At 40.3% G+C, this 20,006-nt stretch overlaps 3 protein-coding genes across 4 annotated transcripts; all 3 read left to right on the top strand.

The window, feature by feature from the left end:
- Window positions 1-1,180: 1,180 nt before the first annotated feature.
- On the top strand, window positions 1,181-7,156 carry RB195_018361 (uncharacterized protein; the record flags this gene model as incomplete). Its single annotated transcript, XM_064185776.1, has 7 exons — window positions 1,181-1,283; window positions 1,897-2,054; window positions 4,623-4,772; window positions 5,390-5,467; window positions 6,625-6,775; window positions 6,852-6,975; window positions 7,039-7,156. 7 exons carry the CDS (start codon window positions 1,181-1,183, stop codon window positions 7,154-7,156), a joined length of 882 nt encoding a protein of 293 aa, XP_064041657.1.
- Window positions 7,157-7,534: 378 nt separating this feature from the next.
- On the top strand, window positions 7,535-15,679 carry RB195_018360 (uncharacterized protein; the record flags this gene model as incomplete). 2 transcript variants are annotated; one of them, XM_064185774.1, is made up of 13 exons in its annotated part: window positions 7,535-7,669; window positions 7,749-7,886; window positions 8,534-8,632; window positions 8,710-8,799; window positions 9,277-9,371; window positions 9,565-9,649; window positions 9,767-9,907; window positions 9,964-10,112; window positions 10,196-10,331; window positions 10,414-10,550; window positions 15,008-15,167; window positions 15,227-15,303; window positions 15,490-15,679. In XM_064185774.1, 13 exons carry the CDS (start codon window positions 7,535-7,537, stop codon window positions 15,677-15,679), a joined length of 1,632 nt encoding a protein of 543 aa, XP_064041655.1. The 2 variants fall into 2 exon arrangements, with proteins under 2 accessions (XP_064041655.1, XP_064041656.1); XM_064185775.1 differs by having other exon boundaries at window positions 7,553-7,669.
- A 2,295-nt stretch (window positions 15,680-17,974) lies between these two features.
- On the top strand, window positions 17,975-19,785 carry RB195_018359 (uncharacterized protein; the record flags this gene model as incomplete). Its single annotated transcript, XM_064185773.1, has 5 exons — window positions 17,975-18,070; window positions 18,698-18,830; window positions 18,938-19,023; window positions 19,151-19,257; window positions 19,710-19,785. The coding sequence occupies 5 exons, from the start codon at window positions 17,975-17,977 to the stop codon at window positions 19,783-19,785; spliced, it is 498 nt and encodes a 165-aa protein (XP_064041654.1).
- Between the last annotated feature and the right edge of the window lie 221 nt (window positions 19,786-20,006).

Here is a 20,006-nt window from a genome sequence, read left to right as displayed (position 1 = left end):
ACCTCAACATTTTTCACTTCTTTGCTGTAAAATTGATTGGAACAGTACGAGAAACTGCAATCCACTCGGAGGTACTAGTATTCGAGAACTTCTGATAACGCTTTTGGAGGAAAATGTAGCTGGGCAAGGGAGAGGGCACTCAACCCGCTCTTATTTCTTTAGGCTCTATCTTCTTTTCCTCTCTTAGTAGCTTTAGCCTACATGTCATAGATTCTCTAAGAATAATGCTTAGGTTTTATGGCTCCGATCTACTTAGCTATTTACTCTTGCATATAAGCGCGCGGTAATGGCCCCGCCCAACCCTTCCTCCAACTACACTTTACCCTGTTTTGTAAGATAACGAAAGTAGTAGTAGCAGAGTTCTGGAAGGAAAGGAGGATTTCTGAGTGTCTCTTGGGTCATGTGTAGTCAGATGCGGAAGTTTCGGTAAAAGTCGGGAGCACTCAGTGGTGTTCTTATTTCTCGAACTAAATAATTTAATCACTCGTAGCCCCAAGACCTAAACATTAGTTTTAGAGGATCTGTGACATGTAAGCTAAGGTGAGCTAAGAGCGCTACTGAGCTCCCACCCTTCCTCAACCTCATTTTCCCCCCATATTCATTTAGGGGTAGTTGATGTAGAAATTGGGCAGGGGAAAAGTCGAGAATGGTGGATTTTCTTAGTATAGCGGTTTTGATGATGATTGGCCTGTAGTGAAATGAGGTAACGTCGCAGTTGCTGACGGTGTTGGGTGATTTCGGAAACAAAGAATTCTGTGCCAGAAAATGTAAGGTGAGCACTCCAAATCTTGGTGTCGTTAAGCGTTAAAGTCGAGTGATGTACATCGACTAGCAATGTGGTAACTTCTTTTGTCTGGGCATTTGGTGAATCATGAGGGCTTTACGACTAGTAATGTAAAAGTCATAGCTGGTCACACAAGCCACTTTCCTTTTCTTTCTTCCTCTTCTAATTTTTCACTTGTGCAAAGAGGTGTGCGCGGAGTGTAAACGCACACGTAACATTAGGTTTCTAACGCGTGACGGTGTGGCCGTAGCAGAACTTGGCGCATTGCCAGCTTAAGTTCCTTCGAACCATCCTATGTCTTTGTTTGTTTCCTATGTTTCGATTTTGGTGTTTATTCGTGCTTTGGAAGTGCTTGGTCTTTTGCTTGGTATTGCTACCAGCAGATACTTCAGATAAATGTCGTGTACGTGGTCCTCCTCGGGAATTGAGAAGTCCGAGAAATGGACAGGGTTTGGAAGTGGTGACCCTTGCATTCTCGGAATTGACGAGGCAGGTCGAGGTTCGTGTTGCATTTCGATATACTTTTCATGATAAGAGTTTTTACTCCTTTGATAACCATTGTAATTTTTTATGGTACCACACTTTGTGTGCGTGCGTGACGAAACTAACCATCTTATCCGCGATTGCAATCATACGGCAGTTAAATGGTTATCAGCACTTTTTTTTCGTATTCAGTAATTCTGAAAAGTATCTGGGATGTGCCAGCACTTATCACATGTTTTTTTTTTCTTTTTCATCGAGTCAGGACTCAGTTATGGTTGCCAATGATTACTAAAGATTCCATTTTCCCTATAGGCATTTGGCACATTCGGGTGAGACGCTAGCAGTGTGCTGGGCGACGGTACCTTTTTGCAATATATGGGTAACTTCTGCCATATAATTATGCAAGTTATATGGCTCGTACATACCCAGAGCATATACTCAAACGTCTCAAACGAGTTTGGTATAAGCAGGGCTACCACAAGCAGGAGGCAATCATGCTCGTGTTCGTGGCCCCACTAAGGCTATACCATTGGGTTACCTGTGAAAACTGTCTATCGCACTTCTTTTCTACGAAATCAATCCTTCTGTTCTTTTGTATTAAACTGAAGGTTCTAATAACTGTAGTTAAGGGCCCGTCCTCGGACCAATGGTGTATGGTTGTGCCATTTCTCCAGTCACTAAAGAAGCTGAACTGAGAGAGTTAGGAGTCGCTGACTCTAAAGCCCTCACTGAGGCAAAACGAGAAGAGATCTTCGATACAATTAATAATGATGAAGCTGCCAAACAGGTCAGTTTCAGTGACAACACCCTCACCGGGGATTTTTCTCTGCTACTACATTATTATTTGTCATAATTTTGACTTACAGGCATCATCCCACGAATCTGAGGTGGTGCAGATTTCAGGTGGAGTATTCGTATATGGGATGGGAGACTACGGAGAGGGGGGTGATTCCGTCCATTTCTTCCTAATTGCCGTGAACAACGGCCCGGAAGATACGGCCTCATTCGTTTTGGCGCACCATTTTGTAGAAGAGGTTCGATTGGAGCGCGCCAGTCTTGTGCGGCGCCGCATCTTCTGGGCCGTTTTTTACTGCAATTAACAAGAAATGGACGGAATTACCTCCCTCTCCGTAGTCTCCCATCCCATGTACGAATACTCTACCTGAAATCTGCACCACCTCAGATTCGTGCGGTGATGCCTTTACTTATATTAATCAACATTTTCGTCTGATGCGTCTCCGTGTGTCGTCCTTGACAATGGCTCTGCACAACCTCGATCTTCAACACGAGCTCGCACAGAACCAATCTATTTGACGCTAGTCGTCTTTTCTGCGAAACCTGACATCTCGTTTAAACTGTCTATCCACGCCGAGTTAGCTCAGATCCTCCTTTCACCACAGTTCAGAGCGTCCGTTTTTGGGCAGGTGGATTCTTTCAACTGGGACCCGAGAAATTCCTCGGAACACGTTAAACAAGGCAGTCTCTGTTGTGGCAAAATTTGAGTGAAGAAGCGAAGACGATTTTTTGTGGCTATTCTCGATGGCGGTGCCAGATTTTCATGACCTTTACGTGTCACCTGCCGGTACACTATGTCGATTTTCGCATGAAAATCATTATTTTGGCATACACTAGGTCAAAACTTGCTAAACAGTATGGTCTATGCAGCTTTATTTCTGTGCAGTCTTTTCTCGCCTTCACTGTAGACAGGCCTGCTGAAGTCTCTGATTCGCGCATCACAATAGGACGAATAGAGGATATTTAGACTCGCAGCTTTACTTCATTGGCAATGAAAGTCGACCAAATGCTTGTTGAGGGAGTTGGATGCGAAACAAGCACATTTTTGCTTTATATCACTCTCGTAGTTGCCGTTGTTCTTAAGCATATAACCCAGGTAGCTGAACTAATGTACGAGTTCGATCGGTCCTCCCTTTTTTCTCCGCTAAATGTTTCGAGGGTATTCACATCTCTGTTTACACTTATCAGGACATTTTCTTACCATCTTAGTTCAAGACTATCTTCGTATTGGCGCTGATTTTGGCCATGACCGCTTGGTGGTTCTGTATCTTAGATATCAACACATCGAATTCATCATAGAAGCCGTCTTTGTTATTCTCTTCGTCGGCTTCTTAAGTTACATGGACATTTACGGATTTGACTGGTCCAGAGTTCACACCCTCTGTGACCTCCCAGTCGTACGAAGGTGCACCTTGACGACGTTGGGCCAAATTACTTCACCAGGTTGTTGTAGTCAATCCTCATCTATCGTACCGCCTCCTGCATTGCTCTCATCAGCATCGCAGAAGTATATGTGGAATCTTCCGTCACATACCCTTGCAGGTTATGCAGCCCGTACGCTCTCGAAGCCTGATTGCGTTTAGTACAAGCAGTGCGACCGCGAGCAGATAGCAGTCAGGTTCGTATACGCGGTCTCATTTGCTTGTTGTCATGTTATGTGATAACGGGCTTATTCTGTCACGTGCCACGTTATTCCAGAAGGCACTGAGACGTGACAGAGGCGTCTAATCGGTGAGCTGGCGCTAGAAACCGCCAAAATTGTGGAGACGTGTTCCACAGCGTCAAGTTAGTGCGCCGGTGCCTGAAAGCAGGGGGAAGGGTTCCATAGTATTGGACTGGCGCGACTGCACAAGAATTGGGATCAGAGCAGTTATTAGTGCAGTAATATTGCGCAATAATTCCAGTTGTATTTGTCAAAAAGTAATGCGTTGTGGATCGTTTTGTTCTCCTCCTCTCTTTCTGTTCGACACGAAAATCTCAAGATGTTCAGTTATCAGATCAATTAGATTTTTGGTGATTATGACCATTCCTCCGTCAATTGAGATTTTCGGATAAGTAAAGTATACATACGTTTTGCACGAAATAGCACATAAACGGCCAGTTACACAAATTTAGATGACTAAGCGGAAGAAGTGGGGGAGGACAACGAACTCCCAACTCGATCACCCCAAAAAGTATATATTGCTACCTATGTGCCCTGAAGTTGCTCCAGAACTCCGAAAAGAAGGGAAGAACGAGGAGCAAAATAGAGGTCAAGAGTCAGGGCTACTATCTAAGTCCTCATTCCCATGGGTTCCATTTTTGTCGACTTGACACCCTATTTTATTGGTCTAAAAATTAAGTCAGCATAAAACTCCAAGAAAATCCTTTTTATGAGGCGCCTGAGAGGAAAAGTTGACTTTGATTTTCCAGCCTCTAACGAAGACAGTAACACATAACAAATGGTTAGTTGTTAATGATAAAAGATGATCAATACCAGTCCTGGCTGCAGCTCAAACAAGTCAATGAAAAGAGCTTCGTATGGAAACTTTTTCTTTTATTTTGATGTTTGATTTTTAAGGTTGTGGCATATGCAGTGTCGACTTTATCTGCCCAATACATAAGCACTTCGATGTTGAAGCGGTGTAAGAGTTCTCTTAACGAGATATCTCACGAGGCAGCCATCAGTTTGATTCAGGATGCGTTGCACTCAAAAGTCAATGTTGTGGAGGTTGTTATTTTTATGCATGTATAAGAATCTTCACTAAGATAATTTGTCTTTTTGTGACCCAAAAAGTAGGGTCGATAACCCTACTGATGTTGATGATTATTGCGTTATTTTTTATTTTTATTGCTGCTATTCCAAAATGGATCACACAAATACTATTAATATAAGTTGAACTTGTAATTGTCCTCTTATCGATGACGACAGTTCTTGATAAATCCTGTTACACCGACTCGCTTAATTGAGTTCACACTTGATGATTGTTTCATTTTTCAGAGGTTTGAACATATGTAATTCCCAAAAAAAAAAAGATAATCGTAAAAAATAGATAGTACAAATAGATAGTTCAGTGAATAGTAAAAAATGTACCTCTGTTTTTAATTTGATTAATTTGTATTACCTTGCAGTTAGGGAACAGCAAGAGGCAACAACATAAAATATCTTTTACTTCATAAGAATATCTAGTACACTTTGCGTAATGTTTTGCATCATAATTTTTTGATGTACTAGGCTATGAATTGCTGCTTTCCTCTCCAAAATCCTTTGAACAGTTTCTGTGGAAAGCTTACTGACATATTTCTTCTTCATCTCATTGTCCTTAAATATTTTTGGTTTTTCTTCAGATCAAGGTTGATACAGTTGGGCCGAAATCATCCTATCAAGCAAAGCTCGAGAAGCTGTTTCCAGGTATCTCCATTACGGTGAGTTACCACTTTCTACTCTTTTCAATCAGTAAGTTTCACTTGTTGGCTCGTTTTTGGAGTCAAAGATCTCTTTTGTTAATAGGAAAAACAATGACAATAAGTTATGAGTGAATCAAACGGAGTTGATAAGAAGTATGACGGTAATGCTGCTACAGTCGCTTTGTGAACAACAAAGAAGTCTCTTCGCTGATTTCTAACGTAAAATAACACCAAGTACATCCTCGTATAATAAGCGAAGGGAGTGCTAATAGAGAGGACTTTCATCACTGTTGATCAGCCAGTGAAAAATGGTGTCGTAGTCGAACTGTTACCGGGTGCCCACGATGCGTCCTCGATTGGAGGTTAGGAAAGTAAATGTTTTTCAAGCAAATAACCTTCTTCTTCTCCACCTGGCATCTTGTATAGTAAGGTCAAAACGATTGTCCCGCTTTCTCCACCGAGCTCGTTAGAGCTCGGTCGCTCACGCAAATTCATCGTGTTTCATGTCGTTTTGACCTTACTTTACTGTATTTTCGAGGAAAATGTCATGGAACGTGAACTGTGCCACAGGTGTATAGAATTCGAGCCAGCGCGAAAGTCAGACAGCAATTCACGTAATCCTGTACCACTGTTTTATCTCCATGTATATGCAAGCGCAACAAGAACCTAAATGCAACCCTCAAAATTGTTCAGATCAACTGAAAGGGAATGAAAGAGCAAATGTAAACGCAGCAAATGCAAGTTTATCGTTATAACTGAAAAGAATTAGCAAATCCACATAAAGCCCGCCAAATGAAATATGTTTCAAAATATAGAACACTATATTGTCTGGAAGCCCACAACAACATATGTGATGCCAAAAATCTTCGTAAGTTACATTTCAACTTCCGCGCAGGTGCGAATTCTGTAGTTCTCCAGCTGTACCAAGTGTGGAACGTGTGCGGCACAATCAGTAAGTTTTGCCGCGTATTATTCCGCTGATTGCCGCTCTAACGTAGCCCTTGGGTTTGTGCATCCTTCTGCTTCTGCCTTCATCTTTGGTGTAGCGCTTATCTTAATATGGTCTATATCTTTATGTCATGGTGCAGTGCCCGGTTAAAAAGATTGTTTATAACATAACGTTTCTTCTTGTTCAATTGCTGGTACTATTTTCGTCAGTGAAGTTAAGTTTTCAGGTAACTGAAAAGGCCGATGCTATATTCCCCATAGTCAGCGCAGCCTCCATTGCCGCAAAAGTAACACGTGATCGCCACTTGAAATCGTGGTGTTTCTCAGAAGCGTGCGTTAGAATTCCATCGGATGGTTATGGAAGTGGATATCCTGGAGGTTCGTGCTCTGATCTCTGGTTTGGTTTGGGATTGATTTTGACTCTGCTTGGTCATTATTAATACTTTCGTTCCAGATCCAAACACTAAGAAGTTCCTGGTTGAAAGCGTTGATTCTGTATTCGGCTATTCCTCCTTGGTGAGATTCTCTTGGAAAACTGCGGAAGTACTAGTTGATAAGCATTGCATTAAAGCAGAATGGTGAATTTTGCACATTCAAAGTTGAATTTTCACAAATTCATCAATTCATATATTTCCACTTAGGGATGACCAACATGTTACCGAACCGTCAGTGAAGGGATGGCTCACCACAAAGATTGATTTGCCTAAAAGGCATTCTTACTTCGCTGACAGAACAATACAAAGCGTAGCAGTTCTTTAACACTTCCACCATTATTATATTTTTCCAGGCTCTGAAGAAGGCGACGACGCCGAAACGTTAGCCAGAATAAAGATCAATAACAATCTTGGTTCTGCTTAAGAAATTAGTACACAATCATTATTATATTGTTTTTATAGTCTGATCTCGTTGCTTGTATTTCCTCTTCCTTTCCAAGCGGGTTTCGTATGTTTTGAAACTTTCAAAGTTAAGTGCACGCCGAGGAAATAGTAATTTCAAGTCCTTTCATCTGTTGAATAAATAATCCCCCACTGTTGAACACTTTATGCATGGATTGCATACACCCTTATTAATTCTTTTCTACGTCTTCAGAATGCTTCAAGTATTAGTTCGTTTTGATTTCTTTTTCGTTGACTGCAGATGGGGTTGAGGTCATGGATGAGCCTGTCTGGCGCATTAACTGTTCTCACTGCTTATTATATTGGTCACATGGTGAACACATTCTACAAAATATACTCTGTTCCTGCCTGCGGGGGAAGTTATATGTGTCTAAAGGTGATATTTTAAATTGATATTAAGCTTGTGCATCTTCCTTATTAGTAGTATTTGTATCTCTCAGTTGGAGAGGTTTTAGCCTATGATAAGTGGCGAAATAAGTGGAGAGTGGCCACCTGTCCAATTCCGTGCGTATGCATCAGCATTCTCCGAGTCTCTTGGGAAGCCAGTCAAGGTTGTGGATGATTTGCAGTTGACTGAGCCTCGAGAAATTGAGGTGCGAAGTCTTACTTTTAAGGCTTGATTGTCGCCTATCCTGTTATTCTGTGGCTAGATTTGACTAGATTTCTACTGCTTCCTCTGTTATATGCAGTGCATAGAACGAGTTTGTTTCTACAGTCGGGTCCATAAGTTCTACGTAGTTGCTACGCTCGAAATGGTGGGGTGGAGCGCAGTGGTTGGGATCGGTGGGAGCACCCTTCCATAGCTGCACTCCTTGCAGCAGTTCGCATTGCTCCCATCCCTGGATTTCACCCGCTAACTCCACCGTGCCTCTTCTAGAGCATGCGCTCACTCAACTAGACCGGGATTCATGTTGTTTTGACTCGAATATAAATTGTTTGGATAGGACATTTGGATATGTGTCTGAATTGTGGGGATAGTAGGCAGGTCTTAATATGAAGATAAGGATCTGTTCGTGCCTTAAGTGTTCGTTGTTTATACTTTTTTTTTTTTTTTTGCTACAGTTAGTTGCAGCATCTAAGACTGCTTTTCGCAGCTTCTCTGTTTTGTTTACGGTATATATAAAGATATATAAAAGCGATAATAGCAAAAAAAAAAGGGAACTCGGGAATAACACTACAGTTCATATATTTTCACATAACTTCCGGAAACCTAATTTCTTGCTTCATATTTGCGTTTCAGTTGAACTTCAAACTTCCGATGGCCACTCAACGCAACGGCAGTCTTTTCATGTCTTTCTTTCTCTTACCAAGTGGTTTCGTCGGCGATGATCCCCATATGGTAATTTCTCTTTCTTTCCAATTGTTTTACTTCTTTTGCGAAAAAAATTCTTATGAAAAACTTCCTTTTTCACAAAGGCGAAGTGGAATGTTCATCAAAGGAAGCTTATGTCTGCATATCGAGAGCCAGAGCAAACTTTCAACCTAATGAAAGGGGAAGTTAAAAAGGTAATCTTTGGATAACTGTTTAATTTTTTTTTTACGTTCGCTTTGTGGTTGTTTTGTATGCTGAGAAAATTTTGCTCATACAGTTCGTGCGAAGAAGCCAATAAAGCATCTGCGCAAGTAAATTGCCAAACAAATATTTTTCCCTAGGAAAAAAAGCTTTAAAATCATAGATGCGAGATGCGATAGCCGGAGCCGGTGCTCTGATCCCCTTCACCTTTGAACGGTTGGGGAAGGGACCTCCTTCACTTTTAAACGGTTGGTGAAATTACCCCCTTCACTTTTCAACGGTTAGCGAAAGGACCCCCTTCACTTGAGCTGCATCCCATGGGCTAAACCCCCTTCACCTGAGGAGGGTCTGGCTTCTCTATATCGCACCTATGTTTAAAATAAACAGCATGTAAAGGGTCAAAGCTTAGATTTCATTTGCAAAGACTCCTTATTTTTCGTTGTTGCTTCTTTCTTACTGGAATTTTTAAGAAACTACCACCTGTGACTCATATACAGTCTGAGCTCCATATAATGAGTTTGGAGAATGCTCCGGATCTTTGGATAAAGGAACTTCCGGAACTGATGTGAGTTCTTAAAGTTGTAAACAAAATTTCATGAACAGGTAATGTTGCAGCCAAAACAAGTTGAATTCATAATTAATAGAATAAACCACGACATCTGAAAAGGCTGTTGTAGTATCGCAATCTTCTAAAATCTTTTGGAATTTTCTATAACTATGCTAATCTAGTTTTTTTTCAACTTCTCCCTCTTTCGTAGATCTCTGTTGCGTTGGGAAAACGGAGTATACTATCCGATACTATACGTAGCGGAACTTCTAAATCGTGAGAAAAATCTTGTCGAGGTCAGTTCAGATCGTAGGCTTCATGCTCTTTTATAATTGCTAGTTTGCTTACTTATAAAATCATAAGCATTTTTGTTAAAGCCGTAATATCTTCACATCTAGCCGATGCATTTCCAGCTCAAGCCAGAAAATAAAACCGTTAACATCACTGTCGTATATCAACCCGCACCTCTGGGTAAAATTCGATTTCATCGTATGATTTCTTCATCTTTGGAGCAACTGATTGAATTAGGTTTCACCCGCAAGGATTTGGAAGACGTTAGTGTACGCATCCTTCTCCATATTTCAGAATTGAATAAATGTTCTTCGTTTAGGTAAAAGGCATATTCGCAGATACCAATCTCTATCTCCTAGGCATCACTGTTTTCGTTTCATCTATTCATCTTCTTTTCGACGTTCTCTCTTTTAAAAATGACATAGCATTCTGGCGTGGTCGGAAATCCATGGTAGGACTCTCTACCAAGTGAGAAATTCTCCTCTTTTTTCTAATACATGAATATGTGTGAAGTTTCGGTCAAATGGCTGTTTACTATTTCAACAGTTTAGGGCTCTACTTTGGAGATGTTTTTCATATACAGTGATTTTTTTCTACTTAAAAGATCAGGAAACAAGTCTTCTTGTAATTGTTCCAGCTGGAATCTCAGTTTTGATAGAATTCTGGAAATTGAAGAAAGCTCTAAAGGTGCAGTTTTTGATCTCATGAAAACCTTCGTTAACCATGTTTGTTCTACATTTATAAGTTGCTATGACAGGCTGCATTGCAGGTTTCTTTTTCATGGCGAGGACTAGAGTTTGGAGCCCATTCGGCAGAGGAAGCTGAGACAGATGCTTTTGACAATGAAGCAATGAAATATTTAGCATGGCTCATGACTCCACTGTGCTTTGGAGGAGCAGTGTATAGGTAATTTTGAGAAGTTTGGTAGTGGTGTCACTTTGATAAGGATTGTAGTTGATTATGGAGAGAAACAGTGGTGTTTACTACAGAACATCGCTTATTTTGATAAAATTTCTTCTGTTTAAAGAGAATTTATTGAGAGGAAAGCTCATGAATTGTACCTAAACTCCTTTAAAAATTTCAGAAGTTGTACAAGCGAAGCCACATGCGTTTTTTTTTTTTGACTGATTTCGAAAAAAGGACACTAATGTTGTAGTAGTTTCATTCCGGAAAGTTTGATTTACGCGCACAATGACGGAGCTGACAGAATACAAGTTTAGCGCCAACGCAAAAAGTAAAATGAAAGTGCAAAACTCAGAATGCTCCGTTTTCTACTCTCAACATTCCACTTGAATTTAAAAAATAAACCAGAAAAAAGTCATCGAAATTAAAACAAACACTATCGTACTGAAAAAAGTAAAGTAGAGAAATTCCTTTTCAATTAACATAAACGTTTTGGTAATTTCTTTAACTTCAGTGCGCGAATCTAAAAATTTAAATTCGATAAAAAGCTCGTGAGTTATCTTGCCTCAGCGCAATAGTTAGAAAGTAAAATTTGAAAACTTCGGATCAATTCTTAAATTATAGTATGTTACTGCTGCCAGGGTTAAAGGTATCATCCCACGAATCTGAGGTGGTGCAAATTTCAGGTGGAGTATTCGTATACGGAATGGGAGACTATGGAGAGGGGGGTGATTTCGTCCATTTCTTCCTAATTGCCGTAAAAAACTGCCCGGAAGATACGGCGCCGCACAAGGCTGGCTCGCTCCAGTCGAACTCCCTGTAGAAAATAGTGCGCCAAAACACCTGAAGCCGTATCTTCCGGGCCGTTTTTTACGGCAATTAGGAAGAAATGGACGGAATCACCTCCCTCTCCGTAGTCTCCCATCCCATATACGAATACTCCACCTGAAATCTGCACCACCTCAGATTCTTGGGGCGATGCCTTTAAGCGTGGTGGTGGGACACGGCCCTCTCTAATAATACCCCCTCTCTTCAGCGTTACTGCGAGAGTTCTCGGTGGTTACCAATTCTAATATGTTGTTGGAAATTTAATGTCTTTCGAAAAAAAAAAATCAAAAATTAGTCGAGGAACAAATCGCTAAATGAGCAAATCGGTAGCTGACTGAAGCGAGGAAACACCAAGTAGCAGAAGAAGCAAATTTGCTGAAATGTTTTTGAAATAATGCTAAGGGAATATTTAATTTTTATTGCACTTCTTATTATTCTAAAATCTAATAAATATCTTTAAATACTAATTAGAGCACATAATACGACGAAAAAAAAAGAATTACAGAAGAATACGAGAAAAAAGACCGAAAAAACCAGCTTTTGTACCTACAATTTGAAAATGGGACCTCGCAGGTTCGACACTCTACTGAGGCAAATTTTTTTCAAAAGAAATACAAACTTGAAATTTCTTTTAAAAGGTGAAGAATTCCATTATAAGTAGTTTTCACCAGTTCAAAAGTGAATTTAATGGACTTTAATGACGAAAAAAGCTCAAATTCTGCGCACATCGTTAGGTTTGGAAGATCGCGAATAACCCTGTCTTAAGAGGAAAGAAGTATTTTAGGTAGTTTTTCAAAGAAGAAGGCTTGTCTCGCAAAACAGTCATATCGCTGTTTCGTTCCACCTCCTAGTCTTTGCTGAATTCAGATGGGACAAAAGTTAAAGGTTTTTGACATTTTCTGGATTTTTCCCATCTAAATTTTAAGGGATCCTATATGGTCCGGAAAAGAGTAATTTGCACTCAGGGGTTTTCTTAGTCCCTCTATCCGAATGAATGTGATTTTACAAAACGCTTCTTCGCTTTTCTGCAATGGGAAAACTTGCTAAAATTCCGACTTTTGCTCGCGCGCCCAAAAATGTGTGATCTTGTACAAACTCTAATAATTGGCGAAACTTAGTGCGAAGCATATTATCTTCCAGTATGTTGTACTCTTTGCGGGAGTAGCGCGGGCAGTAAGAAACGATCGATGTCTGCACGATCGATTGGAGGTTTGAATCCGCCCTGGTGCACACCAAATTTTCCATCCCTCCAGGGTCGATCACTTTGTACCAGAATTGTCTGGGAGGATAAAAACACTGACTTGACACATCGGCTAGCCCCCGCAAGCCATTGCATAGGCCAGTTACACGTTCGTGAACATCAAACGATTCTGAATTGAAGTGAACGTGGTGACGCATCCCAAGCGGATTGATTAACGCCAGATACTTTACACACTTTATGTTGAATCCGAGAATTTCCTCTATCAGACGCTATATTAAACGACTTCCAAGGCTTTGCCGTTTTTCCGACAAAGATGTGAAAATGTCGTTTTCCCCATCTTTGTCCCATCTAAATTCAAAAAAAAAAAGAAAAAAACTAAGAAGGTGAGATGAAACAGCGATATGACTGTTTTGTATCAGGGTGTTCGGAAAGTATCTGCCGAAATACGGCAAAATCTCAAAACAACACAACTTTTTAACAACATTTTATTATTCGACGAAATAATCTCCGTCAACATCGGCAACCTTCTGCCAACGTCTCACAAGATTATTCACAAGATCACTCACAAGATCGCAAGATTCCTTTGGCGTAGAACTCCGGCGACTTTGAGACGAAGAAAGCCAGGAGGCCATTTTCGAGCTGGTCACGATAATCGTAGCGCTTCTCTTCCAGGTGATGCTGAAGCGATCGGAAGAGGTGGTAGTCGCTCAGGGCCAGGTCCGAGCTGTACGGCGGGTGCGGTAGACCTTACCATCCGAGCTCCTGAATTTTCTGGGAAGTCTTCTTCGCGATGTGAGGGCGCGCGTTATCGTGCAGCAGGCGAACGTTGTCGAGCTTCGTGTGCTCTTTGCGGATCTTGTCGGCCAGTCTTTGCAGTTGAGCGCAGTAGACCTTCGCAGTAACTGTCGTGTTGTCTGGCAGCAGTTCGAAACGGTAGATTCCATGAACTCCCCACCAGACGCTCAGCATGACCTTCTTCTCATGGATTTCACGAAAGGATCCGGAATTTCATCGCCAGCGCACCACGCACGTTTGTGGGTGTGGTTGACGTAGATGAACCATTTTTCATATCCAGTAACAATGGTGTCCAGCCACTCGAATCCGCGGCTTCTGGAGAGCAGCTGAGTGCAGATGTCCTGGCGTCCTTGGCGGTTGCCATCGCTCAATGCATGCGGGAGCCACTGACCGAGCTTTTCACCATTCCAAGAGATCGCAGTCCATTGCCCACGGTGGACAGCCAACAGCCAAGACTGGCAGCAAAATACCGCACACCTTCATATGGATGCTGCTCTCCCAGATTCTTCAGTTCGTCGAACGATATTGCAGTCGGTCGACCATAGCGAGGCTCATCTTCGAGTTTCTTGTTTCCAGCTTCAAAGTGCTGGAAACAGGCGCACAGGGACCGCTCAGAGGGGGCTTCAGTGCCGAATACTTGACTTAAGTACCGATGGGCTTCAGCAACGGGGTGGCCAGATTCGAACTCGTAACGGAGTACGTGTCGAATATGGGTGGAATATTCGGTCATTATAGAATGAAATAGGCAAGGAAGAGGGAGCCAGATATGTTATGTGTGTACAAGCGGTAGTGTCCTTATATAATATATCTAAAACAGGAGCTTCCAGAACATCTCAAAAAATCTGCGCCACTGCGAAATTTTCGGCAGATACTTTTCGAACACCCTAATAGAAGGAACCATCTTCAGAAAAAAAAACTACCTAGAGTATTTTTCTTAGTCTTCTTACCAGGAAGTTATTCGCGATCTCCCAGAGGTAACGGTAACAAGGTGCCCAAAATCTGAGCTTTTTTAGTCATTAAATTCCATTAACTCCACTTTTTAACTGGAAGCTGTTTAAAATTGAATTCTGCATTTTTTAGGAGATGTTTCAAACTTTTGTCTTTTTTTGTAGAAATGTACTTCAGTGGGCTGTCGAACCTGCATGGTCCCACTGTTACATTGTATATTTTCAAAACGCAATGTTGGGGCTTCCATATTGTCTTTTGCCTTAAAATAAACATAATATTTTATAATTTATCTGATCATCTTATTATTTGTTGTAATATCTTATAACGTATGTAATTCTGATATCTAATACTAATATCTACAATATATATATGTAATCTAATATCTAATACTGTAATATAATACTACGTAATGTTTTGTCCTGGTTATCATGTTATCCTTCATCCGTTACTGCCCACTCCTTTAGGAGCCCCTTCCCTTGTGACCTCCCTTTACAACCCCACGATTGGAGAATCTATCAAACGCTTGGCCCTGACTGTTGCAATATCACTTGATGATGTTATTGTTTACTATATACTTCTGTAGCATTTAAACATTTTTGAGAAAATTTTCCTAGTTTGGAAACTTTCTTTTCGTACTCGAAACGAATTTCATTGTTTTCACCTCAGAGAACAGCTATTTCTTTTGCAGCTTGATGTACGTACCACATAAATCTTGGTACAGCTGGGTAGTTGAATCTCTTGCTAATGGTGTCTACGCATTCGGATTTCTTTTCATGCTTCCGCAGCTGTTTGTGAATTACAAGCTGAAAAGCGTTGCCCATCTCCCTTGGAAGGCCTTCATGTACAAGGTGAAAGATAATTTTAGACGAGACTAGTAGCGAAGAAAGGAGTTCCATTTTCAACTTAGGCGTTCAATACGTTTATCGACGATTTATTTGCTTTCATCATCGTGATGCCTACAGCTCATCGTGTCGCCTGTTTTCGGTACGTTCCGCTTGTGATAGAGTTATTGAGCGGTTAGATATGCAGTAGTTTTGGCTTCTGCTTCCTTCACATCTGGTTGCATGTCGTATTAGTTACTGCATTATCTATGATTAGCTAGAGGGGTCCGAATCTCAGTGCCAGTTAGAAATTTGAATTGTAGTCTGTTCATGAAATCAGGTGTTTCAGTGACGACATTGTGTTTCTGATCTACCTCTATCAACGTTATCTTTATCCTGTTGACTATTCGCGAATCAACGAGTTTGGAGAGGCTGGTGAAAAGCAGTCATCTTCCACTGAAAAACCGAAGGAAGAATATGTAGCTGACAAACTCGCCACTGGCAAGAACAAGAAGAAATTTTCGGAGAAACTTGATTGAGTCGAATAATTTTTAAAACAGCTTTTTTCTTTTTGAAAGTATGGCAAAAACAAGGTGTATGAGAGCCTCAAGCGTCAAATCCGCGGCTATTTCATTTTAAACCATGTATATCGGTTCAAGTGTGTTAATTGTAAGATGTAAATTTCAAGGAAGGATTTTGCCTTACACTATTTCTTTGAATATTGCTTTTCTTTCAGTATTGATTGCTGTGGTTATGGCTAAGTTTTCTTCCGTTAAGCTTTTTTTTTTTCGTTGTCATTCATGATTTCTTGTGCATTTACTTGGAGCAAGTGGTTGTTGTGGTTCTGTTTCATTGTGATCATTTTGTTTTGCTGAAACTCAGTCTCAATTGGGATCAAGAGCCTAATAAAAAACGTAAAAAAAAATAGTAAAAAAAAATAAAAATAAGTAATAAACGACTTTTTTGTGGATTTTTGATGAAGTTGTAACATTCATGATGATAAAATATGGTACAATAGGCCACCCCTGAGTGAAGTGCGAAAATAGCCGGGCCGCGTAGTCTGATAGAAAAAAGTAATCTCGAATAGCTTTGGAAACGATATCATTCAACTCGAAATGTTGTGGCGAACTCAATTTTTTGTGAACTAAGGAGCATAGTTTTTAATTGATTTCGTTGAGCTGTGAACTAAGGAGCATAGTATTGAAATAGTTGCATAAAATCTACGCGAAAGTTTCATATTCTTCCTTACTATGGAAAGGTATGAAAAGACAGTGCTATAGGAAAGCGAGAAAATCTGTTCAGAGAAAAACTAGTTTTATAAACTAAAGTGCATTATGTGTTTAAAGAGTTCTGCTTAGGTTATTCCAATTTGAACTCTGCCCTGGAGATTAACGGAGATACAAAGTAGAGATGAAGTGAACGGAAAAAGGCGAGAAGTGGGATTTCCAAACTTTGCGCTGTTCTTGTGTACAAACGAAGTTCGTTTGTATACATGCAATGAAAATCTCACAAAATTCAGAAATACTTGTGCTCCTAATAGCAAGTTTTTGGCTACCTTGATAATTTCTCTCCTTGCTACGAGGCTTCAAAGTAAGGACGGACAACAAACAAAATCGCATAAATGAGTTTCAAAAATTACAAACCAACAACTTCTTGTGCTTTGCTCTAACAATTTCCTGATGTCCTGACCAAATGTAAAAGTTTGAGTCTCTGAACACTTTTTCAACTATAACCTCAGGCTATGTTAGGTTCCAATTATTGCTTTTTGGCGCATATTCTGTGTCATTTTGTTCCTTTCTGGACTATATGGAAGTTTTGGATAGATCTCAGAGAGAGGAATCTAATGATATATAAAATGTTATTGAATTTCTACTTTATGGCAAGTTACGACCAAGCAATGGTGGCCGACGGTGCCGCACCGTCACTCACCGTCGGTTTTTCAATGTTTATGCATAGTATTGTAATTCTATACATAATTTTTCTCACGCCACACACGCAACATCCTGCACCTTTAAACTCTTTCGCAGTTGAACTTCTTAGAGCAGAAAAGTTCCTTCAAAATAGTCCAGGACCTGGACAGCTGCTCTAAACAGTACCCAGATCTAAATCTTTGGCTAACATTTCGTTTATATGTTTACGCAAACACTGATGCAGTTGGTGAAAGAAGAAAAACAATCGCATTCATCCTTGGGAAGGATCGCACTGAAATCGTCTCTAATTCTTTTTTTTCGAGCCTCCATTTATTTGTTGGGGAGAAATGAAAACTGTGCTGCAACCGCAGTACTGTTCCCTTCAATTATCTTTACATGCTCTATCTGGCTCCTATCTGCAGTCTCGTGCTTTATGAGGTCAGCTAATGCAAATAAAGCACGTGACGACAAAATATAATATGGAAAAAGATGAAGAATAGAGTGTCAATCTGCAACGGGATGCGCCATCGCGCTCGACCTCAATTCGGAATCGTCTGGTTCACGAACGCGTGTTGGCAGATAGCTCGGTTTTTTATCGTCCAGGAATGAGAATGTCCAAGTCTATTAATTGACACCGAAGGACACTGAACTCGCTGTAAAATCTCTTCGAACCTACGCCGCATAATACGATAAAATAAAAGTGGACATGAATTGATGTTAACTGTGCGAACTGAAAGTCTCGCTGTTATCTCACTACTGTCCTTTTCTCCCTATTATTTCTCTGAACGAGCTGCCAGGTTCTCCTTACACTGTGAGCGTGCCAGTAACCATGACTACGACCCATGGCTAACCCATTAGTCGTGCGCCAATCAAGAATTGGTTTTTTTTAGATGGATTCTTGCTGAAAACCAGGAACGGCAGTAGATGGAGAAGATATTCTCATGGTCATCATGTAGTGGCTGGCTCTGTCTCGCTTGTCCGGTCCAAGACGCAGTGCAGATCAACTTCTTTACACATAAGGTGGGCCCGAAAACGTACAAAGTGTTGTTTATAAACGATAAGTAATAATGCAACTCTAAATATTTTAAATTTTAAATTATTTTAAGATATTTTGAATATTTGAATATTTAGATGTGAAATGAATGTTTTAAGATGACAATTATAGAAATAAAAATCGTATAGATAAATATCTTGAATGTAATAAGAGTTCGAATTTGAGCTTCGTTTATGTCTGGGTACCAAGGTTTTATGCTAGAAATTCCGCCACGTTCTTGGCCGAATACCTATTCGGTCATCTCACTGAAATTAATAAAAAGCGAAATTTCTGATAGGAAAACATCTAAATACACAAAGTTCAACAACTTGTGTCAGTCTACCTGTTTGTGTTCACCGATGTCGACATAGGAGAAAGAATCTAGTTCATTTAAGGCGTGCCAGCCTTAGACCGCTGGATTATCCAATGCTTAGACTTTTCCTTTGGATCTTTTCACGTCTGTGATGAACAAAACCAGCATGTGACGATGTCGCCAAAGCTTCGCTCTCTCAACATTAATCATTTCTTCCATCAGCTTATTCTAAATTATTTCATTATTTTAGATTATTTAGAACAAGAATAGGTGTATACGTCATAGTAGACTTTTGTTCGAGGGTTCACGTTCTGAAAATGTGGTGGTGCAGAGGAAAAGTGATGTTTCCACGATTGCCTGGCATCCAACGGAAGTGATTGTCTGCGTCGCTTGGAGTGATGGGTTGCTGAACATTCTTTCACCGGAAAGCAGCGGTAAATATAGTTAATTTTTGCGCGAACCATGACAGAAAATATGTCCTTTGGCCGTTTTTGGAATTGCCTGACACTGGCATACCAACGCAGTTAGTCAAAATTTTCAGAGTATGCAGCAACTGAAAATGTGGGCAGCAAAGTGCTGTTTCTGAGTTGGAGTGCTGATGGAAAGTCTCTGTGTGCTGCAAAAGAGGTACTTCTTTCGCTTCTTCCAGGAATTCGTGCAATTTGAAACTTCCTATTTTGCATCCGCGATGAACTTACTTGGTTGTAAATTCCAAAAAGGAAAATATCGAGAAAGTGAAATCAGCTATTTCTAGGATGGAAAGTGTTATTTATACGCTTCCAATGGTAAAAATTCACTGATAAAGAGCGCTGAATGCCAGATTAATGACAGGCCCACGGCGATGTGCGACCGCGTCAGTGTGTGAGTGAAATTCAGGACTCTTTTTTAGTTTCATCTTTCATTTTTTACGTTTTTTTTTGTTTTTTTAAAATAATGTTCACGTCTACACAACAATTGACCACAGATTGAGAGAAAGAAAGAAAAAGAAAGCGAGTATATCAACCATAGCAGCTTGTAAAAATACTTTAGGAATGTATAAATTGGTATGGCAAAATTGTGAATTGCCTTTTGATAGATAAGTGCAGTGGATCGCTCTCCAAGAGGAAAACAGTGTAATATTTCTGAAGAGCGCAGAACACAGCATCAGTGACAAGTTTGCGATACAAACCACCTGTGATTTTCATTGTAACCTAAATTTTCATTTTTTGCAAATCCTTTCAGTGAAATTTGCGCTAATGTCACTGAATGTAAAATTTGTGCGGCCTGTCCAGACTTGTTTTTTTTATTGCAAAAGCATCATTTATTAGCTATAGGTTATTGAATCGTGGTAACCCGAGAGGACCGCTTCGGGTTCGTCAGAGCAGAAACAAGTACCGGCAGGATTCTTGATATCATAGTTTCATCGTCAATGAGAAAGCGTTTTGATCAACAACAGTTATCGACACACCTTAGGATTTAATTGTTGATTTCTCCTCAAACAAGTCTTCGCAGATATTTCTTACAACATTTCGCTTTTATAAGATTTTCTGAGTGATCATATTGTCTACTTTATGAAAATTAGGTATCTTCATTTTATCAGACTCGACTTTTGGGGTTTAGTTCGCCTCAAA

Source organism: Necator americanus, chromosome II (assembly GCF_031761385.1).
Source record: "Necator americanus strain Aroian chromosome II, whole genome shotgun sequence".
NCBI classification, from domain to species: domain Eukaryota; kingdom Metazoa; phylum Nematoda; class Chromadorea; order Rhabditida; family Ancylostomatidae; genus Necator; species Necator americanus.
The sequence above is the reverse complement of the archived record's forward strand: the minus strand, read 5'-3'. Positions and strand labels throughout refer to the sequence as shown.